Source organism: Tachysurus vachellii, chromosome 6, assembly GCF_030014155.1.
Source record: "Tachysurus vachellii isolate PV-2020 chromosome 6, HZAU_Pvac_v1, whole genome shotgun sequence".
NCBI classification, from domain to species: domain Eukaryota; kingdom Metazoa; phylum Chordata; class Actinopteri; order Siluriformes; family Bagridae; genus Tachysurus; species Tachysurus vachellii.
Genome location: NC_083465.1, coordinates 18,029,523 through 18,056,421, shown reverse-complemented (window position 1 = coordinate 18,056,421; position 26,899 = coordinate 18,029,523). Strand labels below are relative to the sequence as shown.

The following is a 26,899-nucleotide window of genomic DNA, read 5'->3' as shown; positions in this document are numbered from 1 at the left end:
GGGCAAGCGTGACATAAAAACAAAGTCCACACTTTCCAGAACTGTAAAAAAAATGTTTTTCCGCTATATACATGCCATTGTAGTTGAAATTTATCTACATACATACTGTATGCTCATCTACAATCATCATCATTTGCAAAGCAGACCCCAGGTGTTTCCTGTCAGTGCTGGAAATATAAAGACTGACCAAACAGATCATCAGGTCAGCAGCTTTCATGGAGGTTATGCTTCCAGTAATATCTAATCTGATTTTGAGTGCTTCTTTCTGAGGAAGGGTGTGGTGGCATTTATAAAACCCAAATAAAATATTTCATTGACATGTATTCAAATGTGCTTTATCTGATTGCTGCCATCATCATAGTACAATGTACAACTAAATGTTCTGCCTTATGCTAAATTCTACTCAAATGAAATTCTATATGCTGTAGACTTGATAAAACATTTAGAGTTTTAATCCAGAGCCCAAACATCTGTGCCTGTTTGATATTTCTGATTACAGTTCTGCCCTTCTGGTTTCTCTACCCTGGATATTTTCAATAACTCTACCCATTTCCTTTACTTACATAATACGTAAGGTATGTTCTGGTATTTAGGAATCCAAAATAAGATTATTCCAATTAGAATTAATAATATAATTAAAATACATTTTAAACAAATCACTGATTGTGTTTAATAATCTTTTTATATCATCTAAGCTTTATGTTCTTACAAGTTTCTAATTCAAATCATTCAAATCACCTAGTCTTGTCAAGGGAACTGGATTTAAAAGGCCATTAAAAGATAATAGTGTCACCAAAAAGGTTATAAGAACTTGCATTTATTGCTATATTAATTCCAATAACCATTAAAGTGCATTCAACATATCGCATATCTCATCGCATTCTTATTCAATTTTTAGCTTAAAAACTTTTATCTGTGCATAACAAAGGAGCTGCAAACCTATGACCAGTGGTAACCAGGAGTAGTTCCAATAATACCAGTAACATAAATGCAGAGACTTTTACAATGCATACTTTAAAACATAACCAATCAAGACATTTTGAATACTAAAGTAAAGGAACTGAAAAAGCCAGAATACTGAACTTTGAGATTAGACTTCAGATAGATCAGAACCACAATAAACAAGAAAACACATCTGGCTGAATAAAATCAAGTTACACAGATATAAGGTTATGAAATCCAGATGCATTCTGCTGGCATGAACCACACAAGATCATTGTTATAAGTCTAAAGAAAACATGATCTATTTCCAATTTGACTTAATTCTCAATTAAGGAATTAACTTGGAGTTCTTCTACAATTTGTTTTAATACAAAAAATATATATATTTTACTGTATTGTTTAATATAACAGAATTTTTTTTCCTGTCATTAGTGCAAGTAATGTATTTACTAATACACAGACTTTCAGACCAACATGATAACTTTAGGACTATATCTAAGTCAAAGATAACAAGCAGGTCTGCAGAAAAACTGTGGCAACTTGAAGCCCCGGCTAGTCTATTTATTAAACTACTTATCAGAATCTCACAGAAACTTCGATCAGATATCAAGTTATTTTACTTTTACAAAGTACTGCTTTACTGTTGAATATTTATTACCTTTGAAAAAAAAAAGGCTCAGGAGCTTCTCGGACCTTATGACTTACTTAGCAACCGTGTTCCCTATTTAGTACCTCTAAGTGCACTGAAGGTGTGTAAACACCGGAGACAGTGTATAAAGTAAGAATCAAACAGTAGAAGTTAAAAACAAACTAGCAACTGTTTGCATATAGTGTTTCACCACTGGCCTGGCTCCAGGTGAATTAGGCAATTTAAGCTGCAGCTGATGCGTACACCACTTTGGGATAGAAAGGGGGTAGGGTCTTTACCCCTTTACACCCTGCTGTTACGATTTGCCTCTCGGTACTTTATGACAGATTTGGCAGGGAAAGCAGTGAGAGACATGCAGATCGACTTCTGTGAAAGACCCCTGCTTGGTTGAGATAGCTCTTTCCATAAAAAGCTCACTTTGTGCATCTCGTACATCCAAGCAGTCGGATCCTTTGCCACAACATGCTGTCCCAAGCTAAGAACTTCAGTGAAACTCCACTGCAGCCAAAGACCATTATAGTTATACATAGAGGTTTGGCTGCATGATTGTTTACTTTTTGCACTACACATATCTGTCTACTGAGGCTTACCAGAGATTGGAGATGGACAACAAAATCAAAAATGTTCCTGAGATGCTTCAGAAGCAAATTCAAAGCAAGGCAACTCTGAGCTTTAGCCAGAACAGGTGCCCCGAGAGGCAGGGAGGGGGCAACTGAGGCATTCTGGAGTGTGCACCCAAAGAAGACGCTGACATCAGACTCTTTCCCATCCAGACTAGGAGTCACTTTCCCTGCATAGCTGTCTTCTACAACTAGCCACTGAGAGACTGTGTTACTTCCCAATCATCTTCCCACTTTTAAATTCCCAGATGTCACAGACAGTACCAGGCATGCTGCCTATTTTTGGCGTTGGCACACAAATTTGTCAATTTTCTCTTCATTAATAGATTACTGCAGGAGCTCATTATGCTGTTCTAGAAGCTCACAAGAACAACACAAATTATTAACACTTGTGGGTTAAACAATAAAGGAGCTAGTATAAAAAAATAGTAAAGGATCTTTAACTACGGGGTTAAAAAAAAAAGGTAAAGGAAGCAGAACATCTCTGTCAATAAAAACACTTTCAGACTGCTTCCTGATGATCTTTTGTGTTAATCGTCACTTAATCTGCAGTGTGACAGATTATGATGGCCTTGGCAGCTGCAGCAGTTTGAGGACTGTAGAGATGTGCATCTGATAGCTTGACCTTATTTTAAGTGCTACACATGGACTTTGTAACCACATGGTTTAGACTGAAACTTCACAAGGAAACAAACCTACACAAATAAACCCACTCCATCTTAATCACTATCCCAGGGTATTACATAAACATTCAACCAGGAACATTTTTGAAGTATTTCATGATACAACCAAGCTAACACTTTCAGAAGGACAGAATTATATAACCACAACATTTGCAGTCTGAATATAAAAACACTGGGGAAAAAAGCATGGAAGTCTTTCTAAAAGAGCAAGCAGGCGTAGGAGTGAACGAGTGCACAATCTGGCCATGTGTTTGTAAAAAGCTGCTTTACAAACAGTAAGGTCTGTTGTTTATGTATTCCAATGTGCTTCTATCTTATTTAAAACACCACACCCTACACAGCTAAACATTATTCCTCGAATTAAAGGAACCCTGTCTGTCATCAGCATTACTTATTATAATCATTATGCTTATGGTACAGGGATTTTTTTGTTACTTATTTATTCCTTATTTGGAAAGACTGCTAAATAGGAAAGAAAAAGCGTCTATCTGTCGTCTACGATGTACGTAAAGCCTGCCAAACATCTTTTTGAACAGCTTCCTGGGCAGCAATAGCAAACATCTTCACATACTCCAAGAAAAACCATTCACTGCCGGACTTCCAGACCAGCTGGTGTGTGAGTTAGCCGTTTTGGACAGAGGAAATCTGTGATGATTTGCCTTCTTGCGAAAAACTCTACATGGATGTAGAGACAGCACAAATTGAATTAAATCACTTGCTGATATTAGCATTCAATCACAGACTATTTTCTTCCAGCTTCCCAAAAGCTGAGCTTATAAAAAGCCTATGTTAAAAAAAGACATGTACCACCATGGGTTAATTGTAACATGTTACGATGATAACTAATCAAATCTGACCAACAAATAACAGAATCAGATGATTACGCTTTATCTTAGTTGGTACACACTGTCAGTTAAACACACTTTACAACACTACCTCAATACGTTTTTAAAATATACATATATATGAACATGTTTTCTGTCAACACACAGATGATGTTAAGTCTAATGTATTGCTGGCCTGGGAGAAAAAAGCTACAGTTCAAACTGAAGAAATGTCACACACTCTGTGTCAGCTGATACACAGTACTGTACATCACAAATGTCATCAAACAGGTTTTAGCTTTTACACATGAGCCACTGACAAACATCTCAAACTTGAGAACACATTTTTACAGCAAAAACACAAATTCTTCCAAATGAATGTTATTAGCTGTTCATCATTAGATTGTATGGAGCATTCTTAATATTCTAGCACCTTAAAATTTGAGAATTAGCTAAGAGTCAAGGTTACATTACTGCCATCAGTATTGTGAAAAGGAGAAGTGTTATCATGCCGTCAGTGTTTAAAATGCAAAAACATTAATATGAATTTCTTTCACTGTTCAATTTAATTTCAAAGAACTGTGTTTCAATATCAGTACAGTTGTAATTATCTATAGCTTCGTAATATACAGCCGTGCCGAATTTCAGTACAGCTTGCTCATGCAATACTGCTTTTATATAAAGAAATACTTATATATGATACTGCTATAAACAAGTTATTAATACTAAGTAACTGACATTTCAGAGATATGGGCAAACATTTTGTTTATTTTTGCACTAATAATGAAAATAGTTTTTAATGAAGCCACATCTGGATGCAATGCACAGATGACTGACAGCCTGTAGGAAGTATAGCAATGAATTCAATGTTCAATCTATTGACAGAATTGTACTTAGTGAACACAAACAAGCATAAACATACAAACAGTGAGAATATATCAGTGCTGTGCTAAATAGCGGCACTCTTTGAATGCCACTAGCCCAATCAAACCAGTGGACTGTTGTATAGTATACCTTATAAAAAACACTTAAACTGTAATGCCAAAGAAGCAGATCTCTGAACCTAATATATAAGACATTTAAGTAAGGAGACGATGTTTCACACATTCAGCACTTATTCCAAGTGAAGCAAGGCTTATCACTTTAACAGAAGAGTGCTGTTTTAATTCCCTACATGTACAACTGAGCACAGTAAGTCTGTTTAAAGAGAAAGGAGGGCATACCAACCAAAGCGTATCTTGTTGCTGTGAGCATTATGGCCAAATAGACAATAAACAGGCTTCATGGTTGTGGAATTAATGATTTTGTTTTCTGGGAAAGAGAAGCTGAGTGTCAGTGCTGTGAAAAGATGAGCTCACTGGTCTGTCTTGGGTTTCCTAAAAGTGCTATAGCATCTATCTTAAGACCATCCTAAGACTGTAGGGCAACAAATCACTCTGGACACTTTGGACTGTTAGACGATGACGGCATAACATTTTAGGAAAGCTGAAAACTCAAAGAGCGTTTCTTTCTATAAAAGTCTAAACCTGGTATATTACACCAAGGAGGTTAACATCAGGTGACTTGCAGAACTGGCAGCTTGGTATTTTGACACCTAGACGAATTTACTGGGAATAGGGCAGGGAATCCCTCTGCTAGTGTGCTCCAATTCAGTGTATGAATTCACTACTGACACAGGATGCAATTTCTCATTCTCAGACACCGTAAAACTAGACAACTTCTGCAAACTATCAATCTTTCCACTACTGACAAGATAAACGATGATTTCCTTCTGGGATTCTTCTAAATACAGTAGTTTGATCCGGATGCTAGAATAACCAGTCAGTCAGGCTCTTCTACACCCTGACTCCACTAAGCAAACTACTATGCAAACTACCACTGCGCACTTCTCCTCTCCTCTCAGGTTTTAAAGGCATATCCAGTTCATGATGATGATGATGATGATGATGATAATGATGATGATGGAGAAGCTGACTGACATATGACATGCACATGAGCCACTGAAAAAGTTTCACCTCGGATAACGACATGCATTGTTTACAAACGACATAACAGGAAAGCCAAGTCCAACGTGTTGTATGATCTTGATGGTGTGAACCCTGTGTCTCACCCGCACAAGGTTGCTGACAGCTGCCTGTACAGCGGCCACGGGCGCACTGAGATCAGGAATCGCTTTGCCATCAACTTCTCCCTCCTCGTGCATGATGACCAGGTGAGATATCTGCTGAGCCACAGGCTCCAGGATGCTCTCAATGGTTTTCGTGTGAAACACCGGCATCGTGCAATCGCAAAGACTGTCCACTTTAAATGGCAAAACTGTGCACGACTCAACGTCTCACGATCCACCCGGTATATGCTTCAAGGACAACCCTCCGACCCGTGCAGTCCCCAGGCTTTTCCCCGTCATGCGGTAATCATGAAATCCCCGGGTCACTCCTCCACACACGGACGGCTTCTGAATCCCCCCCGCCGAGTGGAAGCCAACACACGGACTGAAAGAAGCAGCAGTTCCCAACCAATCAGAGCTAGCGCGAAGATCCCGGGTCTAACTCTGATTGGTACATGCTGACGCACCCGCTATACCCCGCCTCCAACCTTGCCAAGGGCGCCAGTGCTTTACAAATAACGTAATATGTCTTGTGCCCAAACATGGGAAGGGCTGGAGTTACTCACAGAGAATTCCATACATCATGTATGACTAAATTATAGCAGAGCCTTCTTGAAACATGTGTCTAAGTAACTGATACCAGACCGTAAAGCGGTGTGAGGATCTCCATACTTAGCCCTCTGGTTTATTTATCCCATTCTTTATGTCCTCTTAGGTTCAGGGCTGGGATTGGAGGCTTGTCTTCATTCATTTCAGCACTTTTTCACATTAAACTGCAGCACAGAATTCAGTAGTTAAAGCTTTGGACAGATATCACAGATGCTTTGGTGCTCTTACAATATTTCAGATTTAAAAAAAAGTTTATCGCTTACAAGTGAGACAGAACACACAAGTGAGTGATTAATACATTAGGGGCCTTGTTTAAGGGCCCAACAGTGCCAGCTTGGTGGTGTTGAGATTTGAACTCACAACCTTCAGAACAGCAGAGTAATTACTAAGCTACTTCTTATAGCTTATATATGCTCTCGGGTATTAATAATAGAGGTTGGAGTGTAATACCAGTGGTTTTATCAATTGTATTGTCCTTTTGAGGCACAGTTTAGGACTTCACAATTTAAACACACTAGCAGTGACTTTACATGGCCATAACATATTTGTTTTTAATGAGAGCTGGTTATTTAAAGCAGTGTTCCTACAATCATACTATAGTGTAGCCTACTAAATTAGGCAACAGATAACCTATACACCTGACCCAGACTTATCCAGGAGCCCCTGTCTCTGTGAATGATTAGGCCATTGAACGATTATTTTTGTTCGTTATTTTAACTAAAGCTGACAACATGGATAAGCATACACACACATCAGACTTTAATAATTTGGTGAGTTTTGTGAGGTGAAACATAAGTTAAAATGGCTTTCAGGATATCATTGATGTGTATCATATTAATGCTTCAATTTTTATTTGCATTTGGATATATGCCGGGGCATCTAGTGCTCCATGTATTGGTTCGTGTGTAGCAAATCCCTTGGATTCCTGCCCAGGAGCCCAGGATTTCCTTACCAGTCCCTGGCTATATATTATGGTTAAATAATATGCCATATACAGTATGGAAAAATCCATCAGCAATGTACTGTACAATTTTAAAATACTATATACTGTCATGGTTGTGATTGAAGTGAACATGTAAAACATTATAATTGTTCGTTTAAAAACGTATTGTAGATATTTGTTCATAATAGTATAAAGTGATTTACTGCAAATTCACAACAGAAGAGCACATTTTGCTTTCTGGTCATTCTGACACCAGACAGTGCAGCATGAATGTCATTTAAGCACAGCTCTTTCCTGTCAAAACTTTTATTTGTGGCTATAAGACATCTCACTCACTCAGCTCACTCAAGGTTCTGCTTGGTTTAACCAGCTACCAGCCACCAAAACACATATCAAACTGGTACACCATCACTGGCAGTGCAGTTTGATGGAAACAATCTAATACAGGGCTCTGAAGTGTCACGCATTGAGCGTGACAGTCACTCATTTGGGTCTTTTGTCGCACTCTCCCTCCACACATTGTATTTGTCACGCAGAAAAACGTACTATTTTTCATATATTTAATATGCCGCAGCGTATTAATTAATTCACAGAGTAAGTCGTGATCACCTGTTGTAATGTTACAACAAATTCACAACTTGTTTGACACAAACAATGACATTTTGACTGCTGTTAGAGATTGTTTCCCAGATAATCAGCATCAGTTTTTCATGAGTGTCTGTAACTTAGCCAACAGTAGTAGTCTAGGCCAGTGGTTCTCAAACTGGGGCCCCTGAGATGGTGCCAGGGGGCCCCAGTTCACTGACAACACCTGCTCAGAACAAGCAGCCTTGGTTTTAGTGTTTCCACATTCTAATGCTGATGCCGAGAGGGTATTTTCAATGGTCAGTTTGAGCAAAACCTCAACACGAAACAGCTTGTCTCTGGACGGGACATTGTCCTCAATCATGACCCTAAAAATTCCTGGACTTGAGCCTAACTGTTTTAAGCCAACATTACAAATGATAAAGGAGTCCAAAAAGGCAACAATCACTTACAATAAACAACACCAGTCATAATTTCTCTCTCTCTCTCTCTCTCTCTCTCTCTCTCTCTCTCTCTCTCTCTCTCTCTCTCTCTCTCTCACACACACACACACACACACACACACAAATTAATAAATGGAAATGGAATAAATACTTGGTTTGCTGGGGTTGGAGATGTGACTCTTGCCTGTCTTCAAAACTTGAGAGCCCTGCTAATATAATGTGTTTATTATATTCCAAACATTTATTGATCAATTTAGAAAAACAATAATGAATCAGTGGTAAAGATGGTCTAGTAGTTTGAGCAGCTGAGCTAGCTGGTGAGACCATGTTGGACCTACACGATTGGCATATGGGTCCACGATAGCTATGTACTGTGTGTTGTTATATTACACTGGTCTAGTGTTACAAGGAAACATGATGAGGATTGCTGTGAGCAGAAACTGCATGCTACTATTTCCATAAAAAACAGTCAAATCTAATTTTAAACTAATTAATACTGGCAAAAACTCTTATCTTTCAGTTTGAAATTGCCCCAGTGTTTTCTGTGACAGATTCTCAGCCCACTGTGTCATTTTTACAGAATTGTACACAAGCGTTTGTGTCTTCCCACTACCCCCTACTTCACTGGTTCAATAGGGCACTGTTGCTTGTAGGAACATGATGATTCAGTGAGATGTTATGAACCAGGCAAATCAGTTGCTTAACAGCTTATTATAAAGTATGCAATATAGTCAGCTTTTTACGTATTTAGCACTATCATAGCGAGAGAAATAACGATACACAAGTACTGTATAATGTCTTAAACGTTAAACAGCACACAAGCAGATCTTAAACTGAGCTCAAGTTTTTCAGTAGGCTTGTGCGCAACACCTTCTTGCTGTCATCAAGCACCCAGTCCTTGCTACCTAATAAGGATTGGTTCAGGCTGGAGGAAGAGATGTGTAGCCTGCAATTCTAATGTAAATTGTTTATTGTAACCTCAGCAGCTTCCAATGCAGCTGTGAAGTGCAGAGTCATTTGGGAGGCTCCTGATACTGAGAACATTGTATAATGTTTTACTTGTAGCTTCTACCAGTTTGTGGGCTTTTTAATTATAGCCAGGATTTATCTTATAAAACTGTACAGTAGATGCATGTAAAAAAAACAAACACAAAAAAACGTATGTTTATTTTGTGAAATATGCCTTTTCTAACTGATCAGAATGTTATGTAAAACCTTTTACTTTTGAAAATATGTGAAGGTATTTATTTTAGGTTTATCTTTTTAAAAAAAACATGCACGTTATTGGAAAATCAGAACTGCATGTAGCACCTTCTACAAGAACTAAATAGAGTGAACTTGTTCAGAACTGTGTTTTTTTTAATCTGCTCATGTCCACCAGTGGCCTTTATCTAGCATGACCATATTTGCAGAGTTTGCAAATGTAGCACAATGGATGATGTACTTTCAATGTTGTCTCTCTTCCTCTCATTCCTCAATGCAATTAAGATAAAAAAAACAACCCGGAGCTGACAGCATGACTGTGAAATAATCCACTCACACAACACGTCTTTTACCTTATACAGTATATCCAGTCTAACTGAATACTGTATCTGCTCAAAGTGCAAACACAGCTTCACACTGTCTTACCTAATATGTAACTGAATTTTATTGTTTATCTAAGCCTTATATAGAGACATCCATTTACGATATGCTTAATGTTTAACGCATGAAGTAGGCAAATTCATTAGGATTTGGTCAGACCAGTATATCTGTGTCTGCTTCTAGTCTCAGTGTTGTGTCTGTATCCAACATCAGAGTAATCAGAGATGTATTTCTACACAGCCATGACTCCCCCTAAACCACAGACACCCAAAAATAATTGCACTGGAAATAACTAAAACCTATTGAGATGCTGTGGTTGGCACTTTCAGAAAAGAAATGAGGTACTTTTGGTACTCCACTAAAAAAAGGCAACAGCACACATAAGTACAAAGATTTTGTTTGGGAAGAAAGAAAAAAAAAACCCACACATTTTCTATACTTTTGGATGTTATTATTCACTCACTCTCACTCATTTTCTACCGCTTATCCGAACTACCTCGGGTCACGGGGAGCCTGTGCCTATCTCAGGCGTCATCGGGCATCAAGGCAGGATACACCCTGAACGGAGTGCCACCCATCGCAGGGCACACACACTCTCATTCACTCACGCAATCACACACTACAGACAATTTTCCAGAGATGCCAACCAACCTACCATGCATGTCTTTGGACCGGGGGAGGAAACTGGAGTACCCGGAGGAAACCCCTGAGGCACGGGGAGAGCATGCAAACTCCACACACGCAAGACAGAGACAGGAATCGAACCCCCAACCCTGGAGGTGTGAGGCGAACGTGCTAAACACTAAGCCACCGTGCCCCCCTGTTATTATTCATAGCAATAATGTTAAAATTTGACAGCATTTCATTTTGCTGTTTGATTACATTTTTGTACTGTTTTGTATTATGGATTCAGCCTTCAGTATGCTGTGACCAAATAAATCTGATTTTCTCACTGATCAACAGGAGCAAGGGGTCAAATAAATAGTTTTGAAAAGATCAGGCGTAATGTTTACTTTGAAACACATTAAGAGTTTAGCATGCACAGTTACAGCTCAGAGTATTATCATTCAGCATTACATTATTTTTAATCCACCTGTTGTGAACCGGTGTATGTTTAGACATTAGTTTCTTAAAAAAATAAATGGCGTCCTCTAGTGGAATGTGCTGAATGAACTGGCACTGCAAACTCATTTAACATCACTATATATATATATTTGTAGTATATAGTATATATTATATATATACTAGGAAAGTTAATATATATAAGTTTCTAATAAACAGTTAGCCTTAGCAAACATAACATGAGGCTAAAACAGAGGACTGATGGTTTTTGATAATGGGCCTCTGATATATATATTCACTCATCTTCTACCGCTTATCCGAACTACCTCGGGTCACGGGGAGCCTGTGCCTATCTCAGGCGTCATCGGGCATCAAGGCAGGATACACCCTGGACGGAGTGCCAATATTATATATATATAATAATATTAGAGGGTTTCTTGTAAAAATTAATTAGTCAATACTCTATTTCCCTTCTTTTACTCAATAAAAGGTAAAATCCAAAGTTGTATGCTGAAAATGATCAGCACGTGCTAGTAAATGCAATAAAAGGTCAATGTTAGTCCACTGGATTCTCCAGAGTAATTTTCCCATCTAAATCCTCCTTGTTTAATTCTACACAAGCTCTCTTGGTTTCCCACCAAAAATCTGTTAAATCTGAAAATTAGGTTAGGATGAATTTTTTACTAATGCCTCTCCATCACAAACATTAATTCATTAATTTCTTTATCCGTACATTACATTTAGTTTTTCTAAATAAAACTCAGGGGAATAAAATAATGTGAACAAAAAAAACAACAATTAACCATTAACGTAAACCAAGAAAAACCAGAATAATAAAATAATTACATGTTTTTCAAAGATCATAATGTTTACTTTGAAACACATTAAGAGTTTAGCATGCACAGTTGCATTAACATTCAGTATTCTCTTTTTTTAATCCACCTGTTGTGAACTAATGTATGCTTAGACGTTAATTGTGAACCGTTGCATATATATATACAGTGGTGTGAAAAAGTGTTTGCCTCCTTCCTGATTTTTAATTTTTTTGCATGTTTGTCACACATAAATGTTTCAGATCATCAAACAAATTGAAATATTAGTCAAAGATAACACAAGTAAACACAACATGTAGTTTTTAAATGAGGGTTTTTATTATTAAGGGTAAACAAAATCCAAACCTACATGGCCCTGTGTGAAAGTGTTTGCCCCTAAACCTAATAACTGGTTGTGCCACCCTTAGCAGCAAGAACTGCAATCAAGCATTTCCAAAAACTTGCAATGAGTCTGTTACAGCGCTGTGGAGGAATTTTGGTCACTCATCTTTGCAGAATTGTTGTAATTCAGCCACATTGGACTGTTTTTGAGCATGAACTGCCTTTTTAAGGTCATGCCACAGCATGTCAATAGAATTCAGGTCAGGACTTTGACTAGGCCACTCCAAAGTCTTCATTTAGTTTTTCTTCAGCCATTCAGAGGTGGACTTGTTGGTGTGTTTTGGATCATTGTCCTGCTGCAGAACACAAGTTTGCTTCAGCTTGAGGTCACGAACAGATGGCCGCACATTTTCCTTTAGGATTTTTTGGTAGACAGCGGAATTCATGGTTCCATTTATCACAGCAAGTCTTCCAGGTCCTGAAGCAGCAAAACAGCCCCAGACCGTCACACTACCACCACCATATTTTACTGTTGGTATGATGTTCTTTTTCTGAAATGCAGTTTTACTTTTATGCCAGATGGGACAAACACGTTCCAAAAGGTTCAACATTTGTCTTGTCAGTCCACAGAGTATTTTCCTAAAAGGCTTGGGGATCATCAAGATTTTTTCTTGCAAATCTGAAACTAGCCTTTATGTTCTTTTTGCTCAGCAGCGGTGGGGGAAAACACTTCTTAACACAGGGCCATGTGGGTTTGGATTTTGTTTGCCCTTAATAATAAAAATATGTATTTAAAAACAGCATGTTGTGTTTACTAGTGTTATCCTTGACTAATATTTAAATTTGTTTGATTTGTTTCTGAAACATTAAAGTGTGAAAAAACATGCAAAAAATAAAAAATCAGGAAGGAGGCAAACATTTTTTCACACCACTGTATATTAGTGGCTTTCTTATAAAAGTGAATTAGTCAATACTCTATTTCCCTTCTTTTACTCAATAAAAGGTAAATTCCAAAGTTATATGCTGAAAATCATAAGCACGTGCTAGTAAATGCAATAAAAGTTCAATGTTAGTCCATTGGATAAAAGGTCAATGTTAGTCCATCTAAGTCATCCTTGTTTAATTCTACACAAGCTCTATTGGTTACGTTTTTACTACAGTAATGCCTCTCCATCGCAGACATTTAATCATTCATTCTATCTGTTTCCAATATAAAGCGCTGAGGAATAAAATAATGTGCACAAAAACAAAATAAACAAAACACCAGAATAATCAAATAATTACATGTTTATTAAGTCCTATGGTGTGCAATATGATACCACTGGTCTAGAAAAAATATTTTTCTTAAAATAGAATGTTTAAATGATTTTTAAAGTAAGTGAAGTTTTAAGTATGTGGAGCAATATGTGACACAGAAAAAGTAATCTGTTTAATAATCATATTTTAATCATTTTTCCCCTGCTACCTCCTTAATCCCCATCATCACAATTTCCTTATTCTCAATCTTACTTTCTTTAGATTTAGATCTGTAGAATGGAAAACATCATTTCTGTCATCCCTCCACCCGAAACAAAAATCAGGCCCAAATGCAGGGATAGCATAACAAACTGAAGATTTACTACAAACACATGGAAACACCGAAGAAAATACTTAACGACTGAAATAAAAAATTCATTCATTCATTCATTCATCTTCTACTGCTTATCCGAACTACCTCGGGTCACGGGGAGCCTGTGCCTATCTCAGGCGTCATTGGGCATCAAGGCAGGATACACCCTGGACGGAGTGCCAACCCATCACAGGGCACACACACACTCTCATTCACTCACGCACTCACACACTAGGGACAATTTTCCAGAGATGCCAATCAACCTACCATGCATGTCTTTGGACCGGGGGAGGAAACCGGAGCACCCGGAGGAAACCCCTGAGGCACGGGGAGAACATGCAAACTCCACACACACAAGGCGGAGGCGGGAATCGAACCCCGACTCTGGAGGTGTGAGGCGAACGTGCTAACCACTAAGCCACCGTGCCCCCCGAAATAAAAAATTACAAACGCAAAACTAAAACCATGAAATCAGTAGCCGAAAACAGGAAACAAAATCGGAGGACAGTAGATGAGGACTCAGGTAAACGACAGGTATAAATAGGGGAGGTAATCATATAGAGCATGGGTGCAGAAGCAGGGATGGGATAAGGACACAAAACAATCAAAAGACATAACAAACTCTGCCAGAGCACCCCCTGGTGTTCTAGCAGGGAATTATCCACACCATCATGACTCTTACATATTTACAATTACATTTGCAGCATTTGGCAGACACCCTTATCCAGAGCTAAGCCCAAAATGCTCTATCGATGAATACATTAACACTGGTTCACTAGATTACAGGCTTAGGATACCATCAACCTAAAACTATTTTTTTTAGAAGAGAAAAGAGTCTTGCTGTATACCTACCTCTTACCCTGAGAGATGGTGAACAGTCAAGCAGTGCTAGTAGATCTGAGGGAGCAAGGTGCAGTGCGAGGAGTGATAAGAGCTTTAAAGTAAGAGGGAGCTGGACTATTTTTGGCTTTGAAGGCAAGCATCAGTGTGTTAAATTTGATGCATACAGCTACCGGAAGCCAGTGAAGGGAGCGCAGCAGTGAGGTGTTATGTGAGAACTTAGGCAGGTTGAGAACAAGTCATGCAGCTGCATTTAGATCATTTGCAGAGGACGAATTGCATTCACAGGTAGACCTGCATGCAGTAAGTACCTCTGCAGCCTGTGTGGACAAAAATATGGACAAAAAATGTGGACAAAATGTGGACAACAATTATACACATATATAAATACAGTACACACAATATATTTTAAAAATGGGTAATTTAAGTCTATTATGGCAAAAACGGAAAAAAAGCAGCCAAAAGCTGTTTTAACAGCATTTCTGCATTTTAAGAGCATTTTAAGTGAATTATTGCATTTCTCTTGGTCAGCACTCGGCCCTCTTGAAGAAAGGACTGTTATAAGAAAGGACTGCTTCTTGTTTTTTGTTGCAGCAAAACCAAACTATTCATGTTTCTTGAAAGGATGTTGGTACCATACAACTGAAAAGCTTAGATAAAAATATAGTTTAGAAAAAAAAAGATGAAAGTAGTACAAAAGAAAAAACATTAAAAGAGAACACCTGAAATATATGATTTTAAATATTTAGGAAAATAGCAATAAAAAATATCATTTTTATACTATTAAACTGCTAAACTAAATACATATAGTTCTAGCATTTAAAATAGAAACATGAATAGTAAATGCCTTCTGATTAATAATGAATCATGACTTCCATCTATTGTGTATTGTAGCGGAAATGAATGAAATTCTGTTTAAATTACCAGGATATTTCCATTGTCACTTCCACATTTTCACCCACATGATTTTCCTAAATGTTATTACATGACCAAGACTTTTAGGATGCTTACATGATGAACAGTTAGCTTTCCCACAAAATCAGACTTATAACAAAATATGTTAAGCAAAACATCTGTAGCTGCCAATATAGCAGTCTTGGTCATAGCACAAATTACAGTAATCCATGACCTTTAATAGGAAACTATTTCAAATTTGGCTTTATGGCTGAGAAATCAATTCACCCCAGTATTGACTTCCACATGCAGCTGTCTTGAGAATACGTCAGAATGCTGGATTCATGCAGAGAAAGGCACAGTGTCGCTCTAGCACTGACAAATTTACTACAACAATAATGATAACGACTATAATAATGATGTGGCCAAGGACACATAGATAGTCAGTGGAAAACAAAAAAGAACATATTGGAACAGGAGTCTCAGTGGGTAATATAATAACAAAAGGAAATACTAACATACTGCAGAAGAAAAGAACAAAACAGAGCAAACACAATAGAGCACAGGGAGTACAGATATATCTGGGGTGATACAGTAAAGCACATGACATAATTAATAGGTACACTGGAAACTTGCATCATTTTGCTAAACAACAGCTTGCAGAACAACAGAATGGAGGAGTCCAGTCAGATATTAAGCGTCAATGTTTATATTCAGCATTTATATTCAGTGACCAGTCTGTTTTTCATTTGGGACACATTAGAACTAAGGGTGTGAGGGTGGTGATGGAGCCATAGCAGTGCATGTACCCATAAAATCTGTATCATCTCTATAGTGTTGATAATAACAGCAAAGAAACCACACAATTTGAATAATGTAAATTATAAAAAGATGCCAAAAAGAGATTCAAATGAAAAATCTTGTGTGGTAGCACTATTTGTACTGTCCTCTGTTGATATATCGCTTCGCTTGTATTTCTTCATTTGTACGATTTTTGGATTAAAACCTGCACTCTGAAATGGCTGGGTAAAAATCAAGACAGATTTGTTTGATTTTAACCACATACCTACTTAACTATCAGACAGAACATACACTGGGTTAATCTAACTAATATGCATTAGAATATTGTGGTTAACATTGGAATCAATAACATATATCTAAATCATACACAGGGTCTTTCACTGTATCCACATAATAATAATTTAACATTATTACAAAAGATTACAGCCTAACATTCATGGCTACTCTCATCACACATAACTGGTCAACATGAGATATCTTACAGCACTATTTGTAAATGTTTGCCATATATAGGTTTTCACACAGGAAACACAACACTGCATATCACCCTGCAAACACCACCCCCACAGTGAAGCATGGTGGTGGTAGTGTTGCGTTGGTGGAATTTTTTTCATCAGCAGACATTCGTACATATTAAAAGAAAATAAAGATGGAGGTGGGTCACCTTCCAACACTAGCTAAAGCCACAATGAACTGTTTCAAAGCAAGAATGTTAGATCCGAGTCAAAAATTCTAGCCCAGCCCAGATTTGTGGCAGTAAATAAAAAGTACTGAATATTAACATAAGCAAATAACAAATGATGATGCATTAAAATGCCTAAAAAATGTTTCGCCATCCTTGAAATAAAAGCATAAAAAAAGAAGCTGCAAGAATTGTATAAAAATAGATATTTATTCATAAATATAATCCAGGTACAATACAAAGATTTCAGTATAAACGAGGAAAAAAGAAAAAGCACTGGTATTTTTTCACTGGATTAAGTTACATTTCATTTGAGATTCTTCATTAAATAATGACTATGTACCTTACATAAAAGGTATGCATTAAAACATCAACTGATGGAATATTATTAAATTAAATTCTTTCCTATGATCTTTGGTGCCACATGCAGTAGTACTGCTTTGAGATTAATTTACAAACAGAATATTTATAGTAAATAAATTAGATTATAAATTATATAAATATAAATAGAATAGATATTTCAGAAACATGCTGCAAACGGTTCAAGGACTATACCGTTTTTGTCAAATGTAAAAAGTGCTTTATCATTGCTCCTGGTGGCCACAGTAATTAATAAAAATCCTATTTATGCTTATCATGTAATGATTTAGTCAATACTAATACTTGTTAATACTAATTGACAACAATAAGTTTATACAGTGACAGTGATAATGCCAGATTGGCATGTTTTCTATTAAGGCCACCAGAATGTCACACTCCGAGTTAAAAAGCAGAATATGTAAAGCTTAAAGGTGCTTAACACAGCTAATCCTTCTGTGGGTACATAATTCCTGCAGTATAGGTAGACAGTCCTGTTTGTTCTGCAATCCACTTGTTGTAGTTAGTGACTTTTGTGTAGACACCTGGTTTATTTTTTTTGGCACATCCATCACCCCAGCTGATGACCCCAAAGAGAAACGCCCGGCCATTCGCTTCACACAACAGAGGACCTCCTGAGTCTCCCTGTCATAGTGAAAAGGCAAGCAATAGAGTAAGAAGAGTATCTTTACAGTAAGGACAAGTACTTTACAATAATATATTTTTAGTGGTAATTGGCGGTATACCTGACAAGCATCCTCTGTCCACTTTGGACTAGCCGCACAGAACTGGTTTTCAGTGACATTGTTTCCATAGTAATCCTTCATCTGGCAAACAGTTTTGGAGAGAATCTGAACCTTAGCTTCCTTTATGTCGTGGGAATATCTGAAGGTACCAGGAATGTCAACTTGAACAAAGAAAAAAAAAACAATGACTATTGTGCACTTTCATGCTATGGGACTTTCTGTAGAGACATTATTCATTAAATTAGGTCCCTAAAAATTGATTGTACAGAATTCCAGACATTCAAATTCTATGTATGTAATTTGATCACGAATAGCACTAAAAGATTTTGTGTCATTGCAGCACTGGTACTTTGGCCAAATATAACAGCTGTATGCTCAAGCCATTCACACCATGACATCTCACAGATTACACAGAACAAGTCTCAAAAACCTCAGTGGTGACATGTCACTAAGAATGCTTTCAGTTTTAGAAAAAGGGACCTTTTTATGTACAAATTTTTAAATTATGATCATTACAAAATATTTCTGAAACATTTAAAACCACATTAATGACATAAATAGAGATAGCATTAAATAAATGATCTAAATTACCATTCCTCTCATGACCATAGCCTGCAATGTGGCAGTAAGATCCATAGGGCATCATTTGGTAAATTGGGGGAAGACATGCTATTCTCACTGAGTCAGTCTTCTGTGCACACTGTCCATTGATGTCCACAATCTGCAACAGAGCTAAACACACAAACAGCATCATTAGGCAAAATAACAAAACAAAGTGGAATCAGATTTGCACTACAAGCTGCATACAGATTTTGTTATATGTATAGAAAGTCATAGAAAATAAAGGAAATTGTGCTCAGTATGTTATTATTGTGTGTATGTGTGTGCGTGTGTGTGTGTGGGGGGGGCATGTGTGTCAAATGCATACCTATGTCATTGTTAAAATCCTCGCTGTTAAACTCCTGATGAAGCACAAGTTTGGCTATTTTAAACTTCTGCTCTTTTCCTGGATTAATTTCATTGGTGGCATCCTTTCCCAAATAGACAGAATATTCCTGCTTTCTTGTTCTTTTGCTTTTTGAATCAAGAAAGCAATGTGAAATCAATGCATTTTATACTTTTGAACATCAAATGAATATTACATTTAATCCGAGATGCATGACATACCCAAGAGGGAAGCAGTGGGCTGCGCTGACGACCCAACAGGGTGCGATGAGGGTGCCTCCACAAATAAACAGTTTATCTTTAAAGATAGACGCCAACCAAGGCTGAGACTCGATTTTAGTTCTTGATCCACCTATAATCTTAAATTTCGGTTTTTGGATTTGTTGACCACAAGTCAATTCTGAAAGTATAAAACATAGCACTACAGTAAGAACACTGAAACCGTACAGTTTGAAATGTACCTTTAGTAACTGAAAAACAAGATCAATTTAAAAACTTACCAGTGTCCTGATTTAGGGTATCTGGGTAGGACAAATACAAATAAAAAAAATAAAGGGAATTAATAATGAAACCATGATTTTTTATATTTTGTGTTTGTTCCTTTATGTATAAAAATATTAAAATAACAATAAAGGTACCCACCTGTCTTTGCTTCACACTGTGGAATATTACAGAATTTTTGAACTTTCTGTTTGTGTCCCCTAACCCAACACCATGGTCTATGACTGTTATCTGGATTTCTGCAAAATGAAGCCATGGACATGTCACACCACCAAGTGCAAATCTAGGCACATGTTCCTATTCGGAACATGACTCACAGATTGATTCTGCAAGCTTATGATTATTTTAGGGAAGAAGGATTGCACTCTTCTAGTTCCCACGCATAGTGACTATAAACAACGGTAACAATAACTTAAATAACATTTTTTTTCCAATTTAGTCTTTTTTTTTGCATTAAAAGGAGAATAAAGGCACTTTAAAGGCACTTTTATTTTAAAAATGATCCCGAGCATTACCTGCAGTAATTGTGTTTTCCAAGTCCTTGGGAAACAGCTCTCCTTCCTATATACTGGGTTCGATCCCAGTAGAGACATTTCTCTCCATCGGATGTTACAGAGACAGTTCCTCTGTATTCATTCCCATTACTGCCCTTAGCCAGGCAAGGAACATCTGGTAGAGAAGAGAATGAGAAGACCATTCATGATGGTGAGCAAACACCTAACTCAAATCTATTTCAATTAGGAGAGATGAGTTTACATTACTGAGGTTTACAAATTATAGACTTACCATGTTGTTTACTGTATTTTACTGATTCAATGACATTTGTTATCCATGGGAAATATTCTTGTTTAGATGACTGAAGGGGGAAGGAAGAAAACCAGACAGAAAAAAAATAAGTATGACAAACTCTGACAATACCGGTTAGTTAATTTTGGAAACAAGAACAAGTAGTTCTGCTTTTTTCACCCCACCTCAACAACTTCATTAAGTGAACACGTCATTATTAATGTGATCAGCAACCACATTTTGACCACAAACTGTTGTCTGCCTTATATGCAGTCTCTGAAAGACACGTGAGAACAGCTGCATCAGTGTTGTATACTTCAGAAGAATGTTTTACAGAAAGAATGTTTTACAGAAGAAATAAGAACATGTTCAATAGATAGATAGATAGATAGATAGATAGATAGATAGATAGATAGATAGATAGATAGATAGATAGATAGATAGATAGATAGATAGATAGATATTAAATATTTACATACATACATACATACACATACATACATACATACACACATACATACATACATACATACATACATACATACATACACACACATACATACATACATACATACATACATACATACATACATACACACATACACACATACATACATACACACATACACACATACACACATACATACATACACACATACATACATACATACATACATACATACATACATACATACATACATACATACATACATACATACATACATACATACATACATACATACATACATACACACATACATACATACATACATACATACATACATACATACATACATACACACATACATACATACATACATACACACACACATACATACATACATACATACATACATACATACATACATACACACACATACATACATACATACATACATACATACATACACACATACACACATACATACACACATACATACATACATACATACATACATACATACATACACACACACATACATACATACATACATACATACATACATACACACATACACACATACATACATACACACACACACATACACACATACATACATACACACATACATACATACATACATACATACATACATACATACATACATACATACATACATACATACACACATACATACATACATACATACACACATACATACATACATACATACATACATACATACATACATACATACATACATACATACATACATACATACAGTACATACATACATACATACATACATACATACTTAAGAATATGCAGCTAATTTAGGCATTAAAAAAACTCAAAATAAAGGCAAACATTTTCCTTAAAAAGTCTTTGAGATGAATATATTACACATGCATTAGCAATATACTGTTTCATAATACATATTTATGGTATCTACATATTCAAGGAAGTGCTGGTCTTTGCTGTAGGTTTGCAGTGAAAATATTTGAAGGTGATTACAAAAGCAAGTGCTTACCTTTCAGAAATCAGTTTTGGAGATTTTCTCACAGTTGTTTCACGGTGTTATTTTTGCTCTTAGATGTTCCCTTTGATGGCACTAGTTTTAAGATTGTTGGTCTCGGATTTTATATGGCTCTAGGAGGCTGTGATTGGCTGTGAGAGGCGGGACTAAAGAAAGACTCATAGATGTTTTTACAAGTATATGGGATATTCTGAGAATGATAAGTGATGATTCATGATGTGTGAGTCAAGAGACTTCCTACTTTTAATTGGTGTTAGAGTCCTAATATGGTATCACATTACTAATATGCACATTATTTCCTATATACATATATATGTGCACATCATGTAATGCAATGTACATATAATGTACAATATATATTTAGAGTGTATAAAATGTACACACTCACACACACAATTAGGGTGGAGAGATAGGGGGATTTTCAAGACCTAGAGATACAGAAACTAAATGACATCATTGTGTTTTCACTGGAAATGTGTAGGTGCTTGCATGTATTTCCACATATCATCAAAGTTCCAGTATTTCATTTATGATTAAGAATGCACTTTGTTTTGTGTGCTTACTTATATGTGTTTTTTTAACTTACTGTATTCCATTTGTGAAGATTTGTTATCAGCAGACTTTGTAGAGATGCATGTGAAAAGCATTATGAAAACACTACTTATAAAAGAAACACTGCTTTCTACTGACATTTCATAAAATAATAAAAGAGGTTGTGATAAAAGTCTTGTGTATGAGTAATTGCATGATATAATAAGACAACATCTCTGTATTTGAAGATTTTTTTGTGCTCACTGGCCAAAAAGCTTGTAGGTGTATCCTTCAAATAGGACACAAATTATGTCCTTAAAATATATTTCCTGTTGTCTTTAGACCTTGTTAGTAGATGAGCTACATTTTACATATATAACACAATTTCTAATATCCATACTATGACATGCTATGAGTGTATTCATTTAGTAACCTAACACCTTGTATGTTCAGTGAAGCATTCTGTCATCATCCTGCCTGAACAGACTTCCTGTACACTGTGAAATATCAGATGTTGTGTTTCCACATGAAGATAAGTGTGTAGAAAACAAAATACATGGGCAGACAAAATCTAACCCCGCAGAAGGATCTCACTGGACAGCAAGTATTCACTGATTTTGGGAATGACAAGGATTCATCATCATGTGTTAATATTTATTCATTCAAGTATTGAATAAATCCAATTTATTTATTTGTGTATTATTTATTCTACAGAACTGATCACAAAAAAATTACAACAGTAGTAAGCATTAACAGGATTCTGTTGGTGTCTCACCGTTGCACCACTTCTTTGAAATATTTTACAATTTACAAGAAAAAAGATTTTCTTGAGAAAAACAATAATTTTGAGATGAATTTTTAAAGAACTCTGTGACCAAACAGGAATTTAAACTGTTTAAACAATTAGAAACAAATAGTGCAGCACTTGGTTAAATGGATAAAATCATAAACAGTGAGCAAAGAGTTTATATTATATAATATATTAATGTGTATATTATTTATTCATTATAAGAATGCTATCATTATGAAACATTGTGATACAAAAGTCCTTTCAGAAAATTAATTTTAAAGTGAGTTTTAAGTTTTAATTCTCCCTTCTAGCCCCATTATCTGCTGTATGATCTGCACCTCATAGTCCTACACACAGGCGTGCCACAAATTTCTGGGCCCTGTACAAATGTAGTCTTATTTGGCCCCTTTTGTTTTCTATTGAATGATTCTACCCAAGAACCCTTGATTGTCTGAAATACACTAGTCCCCCATGCAGACATTGTTGTGGCTAAACACATCTTACGTTGAACACAGATTAAAAGGATAATCAACATTCTTTTACACCCTAAACTACTTCAGATGGAGACAGGAGGGTTAGATGGATTAATCCTACAGTATGGTACCTTTTAGTCCAAGTAACTTCCCCACTTCCCAAAAAATTTAAACCTATATTATATTATCATTAGAAAAAAGGGACAATTTCCTATTAACTGACTTCCTATTAACCAACAGGAAAATATCAGTCAAGCTCAAGTTAATACAATGAAAGAAAAGGTTTACTGAATTGAATTCATTTGTTTACATTGGTTCCAAATGAAAAAATGTGTTTTCATAAGGCTAGTATGATTTAATCATGTATTTTCAAAGTGCTGGAAATTAAAACAAACTCCAGTCAGTTATCTGAGCTTACATTCAAACTCGGGACCCTGACGCAGCAAAGTTGTGCTATCCTCCTACTGAATATTGAAAGGATTGAAATTCTCTCAGTCCTACAGTGTAGCAGCAAGAAAATAAACAACACACATAATGATCCCAACACACATAATGATCATAATAAGTGTGGGTTTACAAATTAATAACACTTCATACAGAAATGCTTTTGTGCAGGCCCTGGAGCGCCGGTTAGCAGTTAGTAGATGTATATATATATATATACATATACATGCATATGTATATAAATATGTAAAAATATTCATAAAAATGTAAGGAATAAATGTATAAGCATTTTTACATTTATAAATATGCAAAATAAATATACATATAATACACATACCTGTATGTACACATTCAGAGTAGAAATAGCTTTTTCTATTCATACATACTGAAGTAATTGTTTAAAGGATGGGTGGAGTCACTTACAATGCTGCATGCTTTGCAGGAATGGTGGGTATTATAGATATCCAGGAAGGAAGGAAGAAGGGCACCAATGACCTTCCCAGCTGCCTTCACTATAAGCTGCAGGGTTTTCCTGTCAATTCAATTCAATTCAAGTTTATTTGTATAGCGCTTTTTACAATAGACATTGTCTCAGAGCAGCTTTACAGAACAAAACATAGAACAGAAGGAATAATATAAAGAATTAATATAATAAATATGCCCTGCGATGGGTTGGCACTCTGTCCAGGGTGTATCCTGCCTTGATGCCCGATGACGCCTGAGATAGGCACAGGCTCCCCGTGACCCGAGGTAGTTCGGATAAGCGGTAGAAGATGAATGAATGAATGAATGAATATAATAAATAAAAAAATTAGATATATATAGTTCACAATGTGTATGTGTTTCTCCCCAGTGAGCAAGTCTGAGGTGACTCAGGCAGCAGTGGCAAGGAAAAACTCCCTTAAATTGGTAAAGGAAGAAACCTTGAGAGGAACCAGACTCAAAGGGGAACCCATCCTCATATGGGTGACAGTGGAGGGTGTGATTATAAATATACAGTCAAACAAATGTTATATTGGTGTAAGGATAACATGGAGTTAAGGTCTCCTCTTTAGTATCACAGAGTCCAACTGGAGCTGGTAGGTCTGTAGATGTCTCAGGATTCTCACAGAGTCGGCCTCATTTCAGTGGAGGTCCAAAATCTTCATCGCACAGAAGATGATCGGAGCTGGTACAATGTCTGGATGCCTTGGGATGGGGAGAAAGAGAGAAGCAGTGGAGAGGGATTAACATATCTGCTGTTCATAAAGATGTGCAAGTCTGATGTAATAGTGCACAAAATTATGGGATGTATTATGTGTATGCCTGACTAAAGAGATGAGTTTTTAATCTACATTTAAACTGGGAATGTGTGTCTGAGCTCCGAACACTATCAGGAAGACTATTCCAGAGTTTGGGAGCTAAATAGGAAAATGCTCTACCACCTTTAGTGGACTTATATATTCTGGGAACTACCAGACGTCCTGAGTTTTGTGATCTCAGGGAGCGCAAAGGACTGTAACGTGTTAGAGGTCTAGTTAGATACATGGAAGCTAAACCATTAAGAGCCTTGTATGCAAGTAGCAGCAGTTTGTAATCAATTCTAAACTTAACAGGTAGCCAGTGTAGAGATGATAAAATTGGGGTCATATGGTCATACTTTCTTGTCCTAGTGAGAACTCTGGCAGCTGCATTTTGGACTAACTGTAGCCTATTTATTAAAGATGTAGGACAACCACCTAGTAATGCATTACAATAGTCCAGTCTAGAGGTCATGAAAGCATGAACTAGCTTCTCAGCATCAGATACAGATAGGATGTTTCTCAGCTTGGCAATATTTCTAAAGTGGAAGAAGGCTGTTTTTGTAGTATGAGCGATATGATTTTCAAAAGACAAGTTGCTGTCTAATATAACACCCAGGTCTTTCACTGTCAAGCTACTAGTAACAGTACATCCCTCTAAATGGGAGTTAAATTGTGAGAGTTTCTGTGTGCTGGTCAGAGGTGGAACAGTTTCTAAACCACTTTGTGATGCAGCTGGACAGGATGCTCTCAATCGTGCCTCTCTAGAAAGTTTCCATGATGGGTACTGGGGCTCTGGCTCTTCTCATTTTGCTGAGGAAATAAAGTCAATTCTGAACTTTCTTGGCTAGTGTTGAGGTGTTGCTGGTCCAGGAGACGTCCTCGGATATGTGCACACACACAGAAACTTGGTGCTGTACACTTTCTCCACAGCGGCACTGTTGATGCTAGGAAGAGAGTGTTGGGTGTGTGCTCTCTGGAAGTCAATGATAATTTCCTTTGTCTTCTCCACATTTAAGAAGAGGTTATTGTCACTGCACTAACCGTTCAATGCACTTTATCATGATGAACAACAGGCCAGAAGTGACTGATTGGTTGGTTGGTTGGTTGGTTGGTTGATAAATTTCAGGTTTACACCCCCACTGGAAACTCTTACAACAGTTCAAAATACTTTCTCCCTGGATGAGAAATCAGTATATACTGTAACTTCCACCATATTAATCCTTTCAGTGTATTATTTTTTATACAAACATTAATGTTATTTAGGGGGTTATTGAAGAAAAGGTTGAGATTCAGAAACAGAGACAACAGAGAAAAGTTTATTTCTTAGTGGTGATGTGTGAACTTTAAGCATACACCGCAAACATACAGTAATGTGTTCAAATGACATACAAAATGTAGGAATGACCCAGATTCTGATACACTCTGTAACGCATGCGTCAAACAAACCCAGTACATTCTTTATCTGGTATTGATCTGGTATCAGTTTAGCGTCTTCGACGGTGGTGCACAATGACGTTATTTTGTTTAGGTAAAC

General features: G+C 36.8%; 2 protein-coding genes across 3 annotated transcripts in view; both read right to left on the bottom strand.

Moving 5' to 3' along the window:
- vcla (vinculin a) overlaps positions 1-6,205 on the bottom strand; it is a 37,811-nt gene extending 31,606 nt beyond the window's left edge. The window contains exon 1 of one of the 2 annotated variants that reach the window (XM_060872660.1): positions 5,829-6,205. In XM_060872660.1, coding sequence (XP_060728643.1) covers positions 5,829-5,996 — 168 coding nt within the window. In that variant the 5' untranslated portion in view covers positions 5,997-6,205. The remainder of the gene's footprint in view (positions 1-5,828) is intronic. The other variant, XM_060872659.1, reaches the window with a different exon arrangement.
- Positions 6,206-17,261: 11,056 nt separating this feature from the next.
- On the bottom strand, positions 17,262-21,954 carry plaua (plasminogen activator, urokinase a). Its single transcript, XM_060871415.1, has 11 exons — positions 21,839-21,954; positions 20,552-20,642; positions 20,367-20,436; positions 20,096-20,249; positions 19,722-19,819; positions 19,580-19,600; positions 19,302-19,479; positions 19,063-19,208; positions 18,726-18,866; positions 18,135-18,295; positions 17,262-18,033 (listed from the first exon to the last, which is right to left on the bottom strand). The coding sequence occupies exons 2-11, from the start codon at positions 20,603-20,605 to the stop codon at positions 17,836-17,838; spliced, it is 1,221 nt and encodes a 406-aa protein (XP_060727398.1). The 5' UTR covers positions 20,606-20,642; positions 21,839-21,954; the 3' UTR covers positions 17,262-17,835.
- Between the last annotated feature and the right edge of the window lie 4,945 nt (positions 21,955-26,899).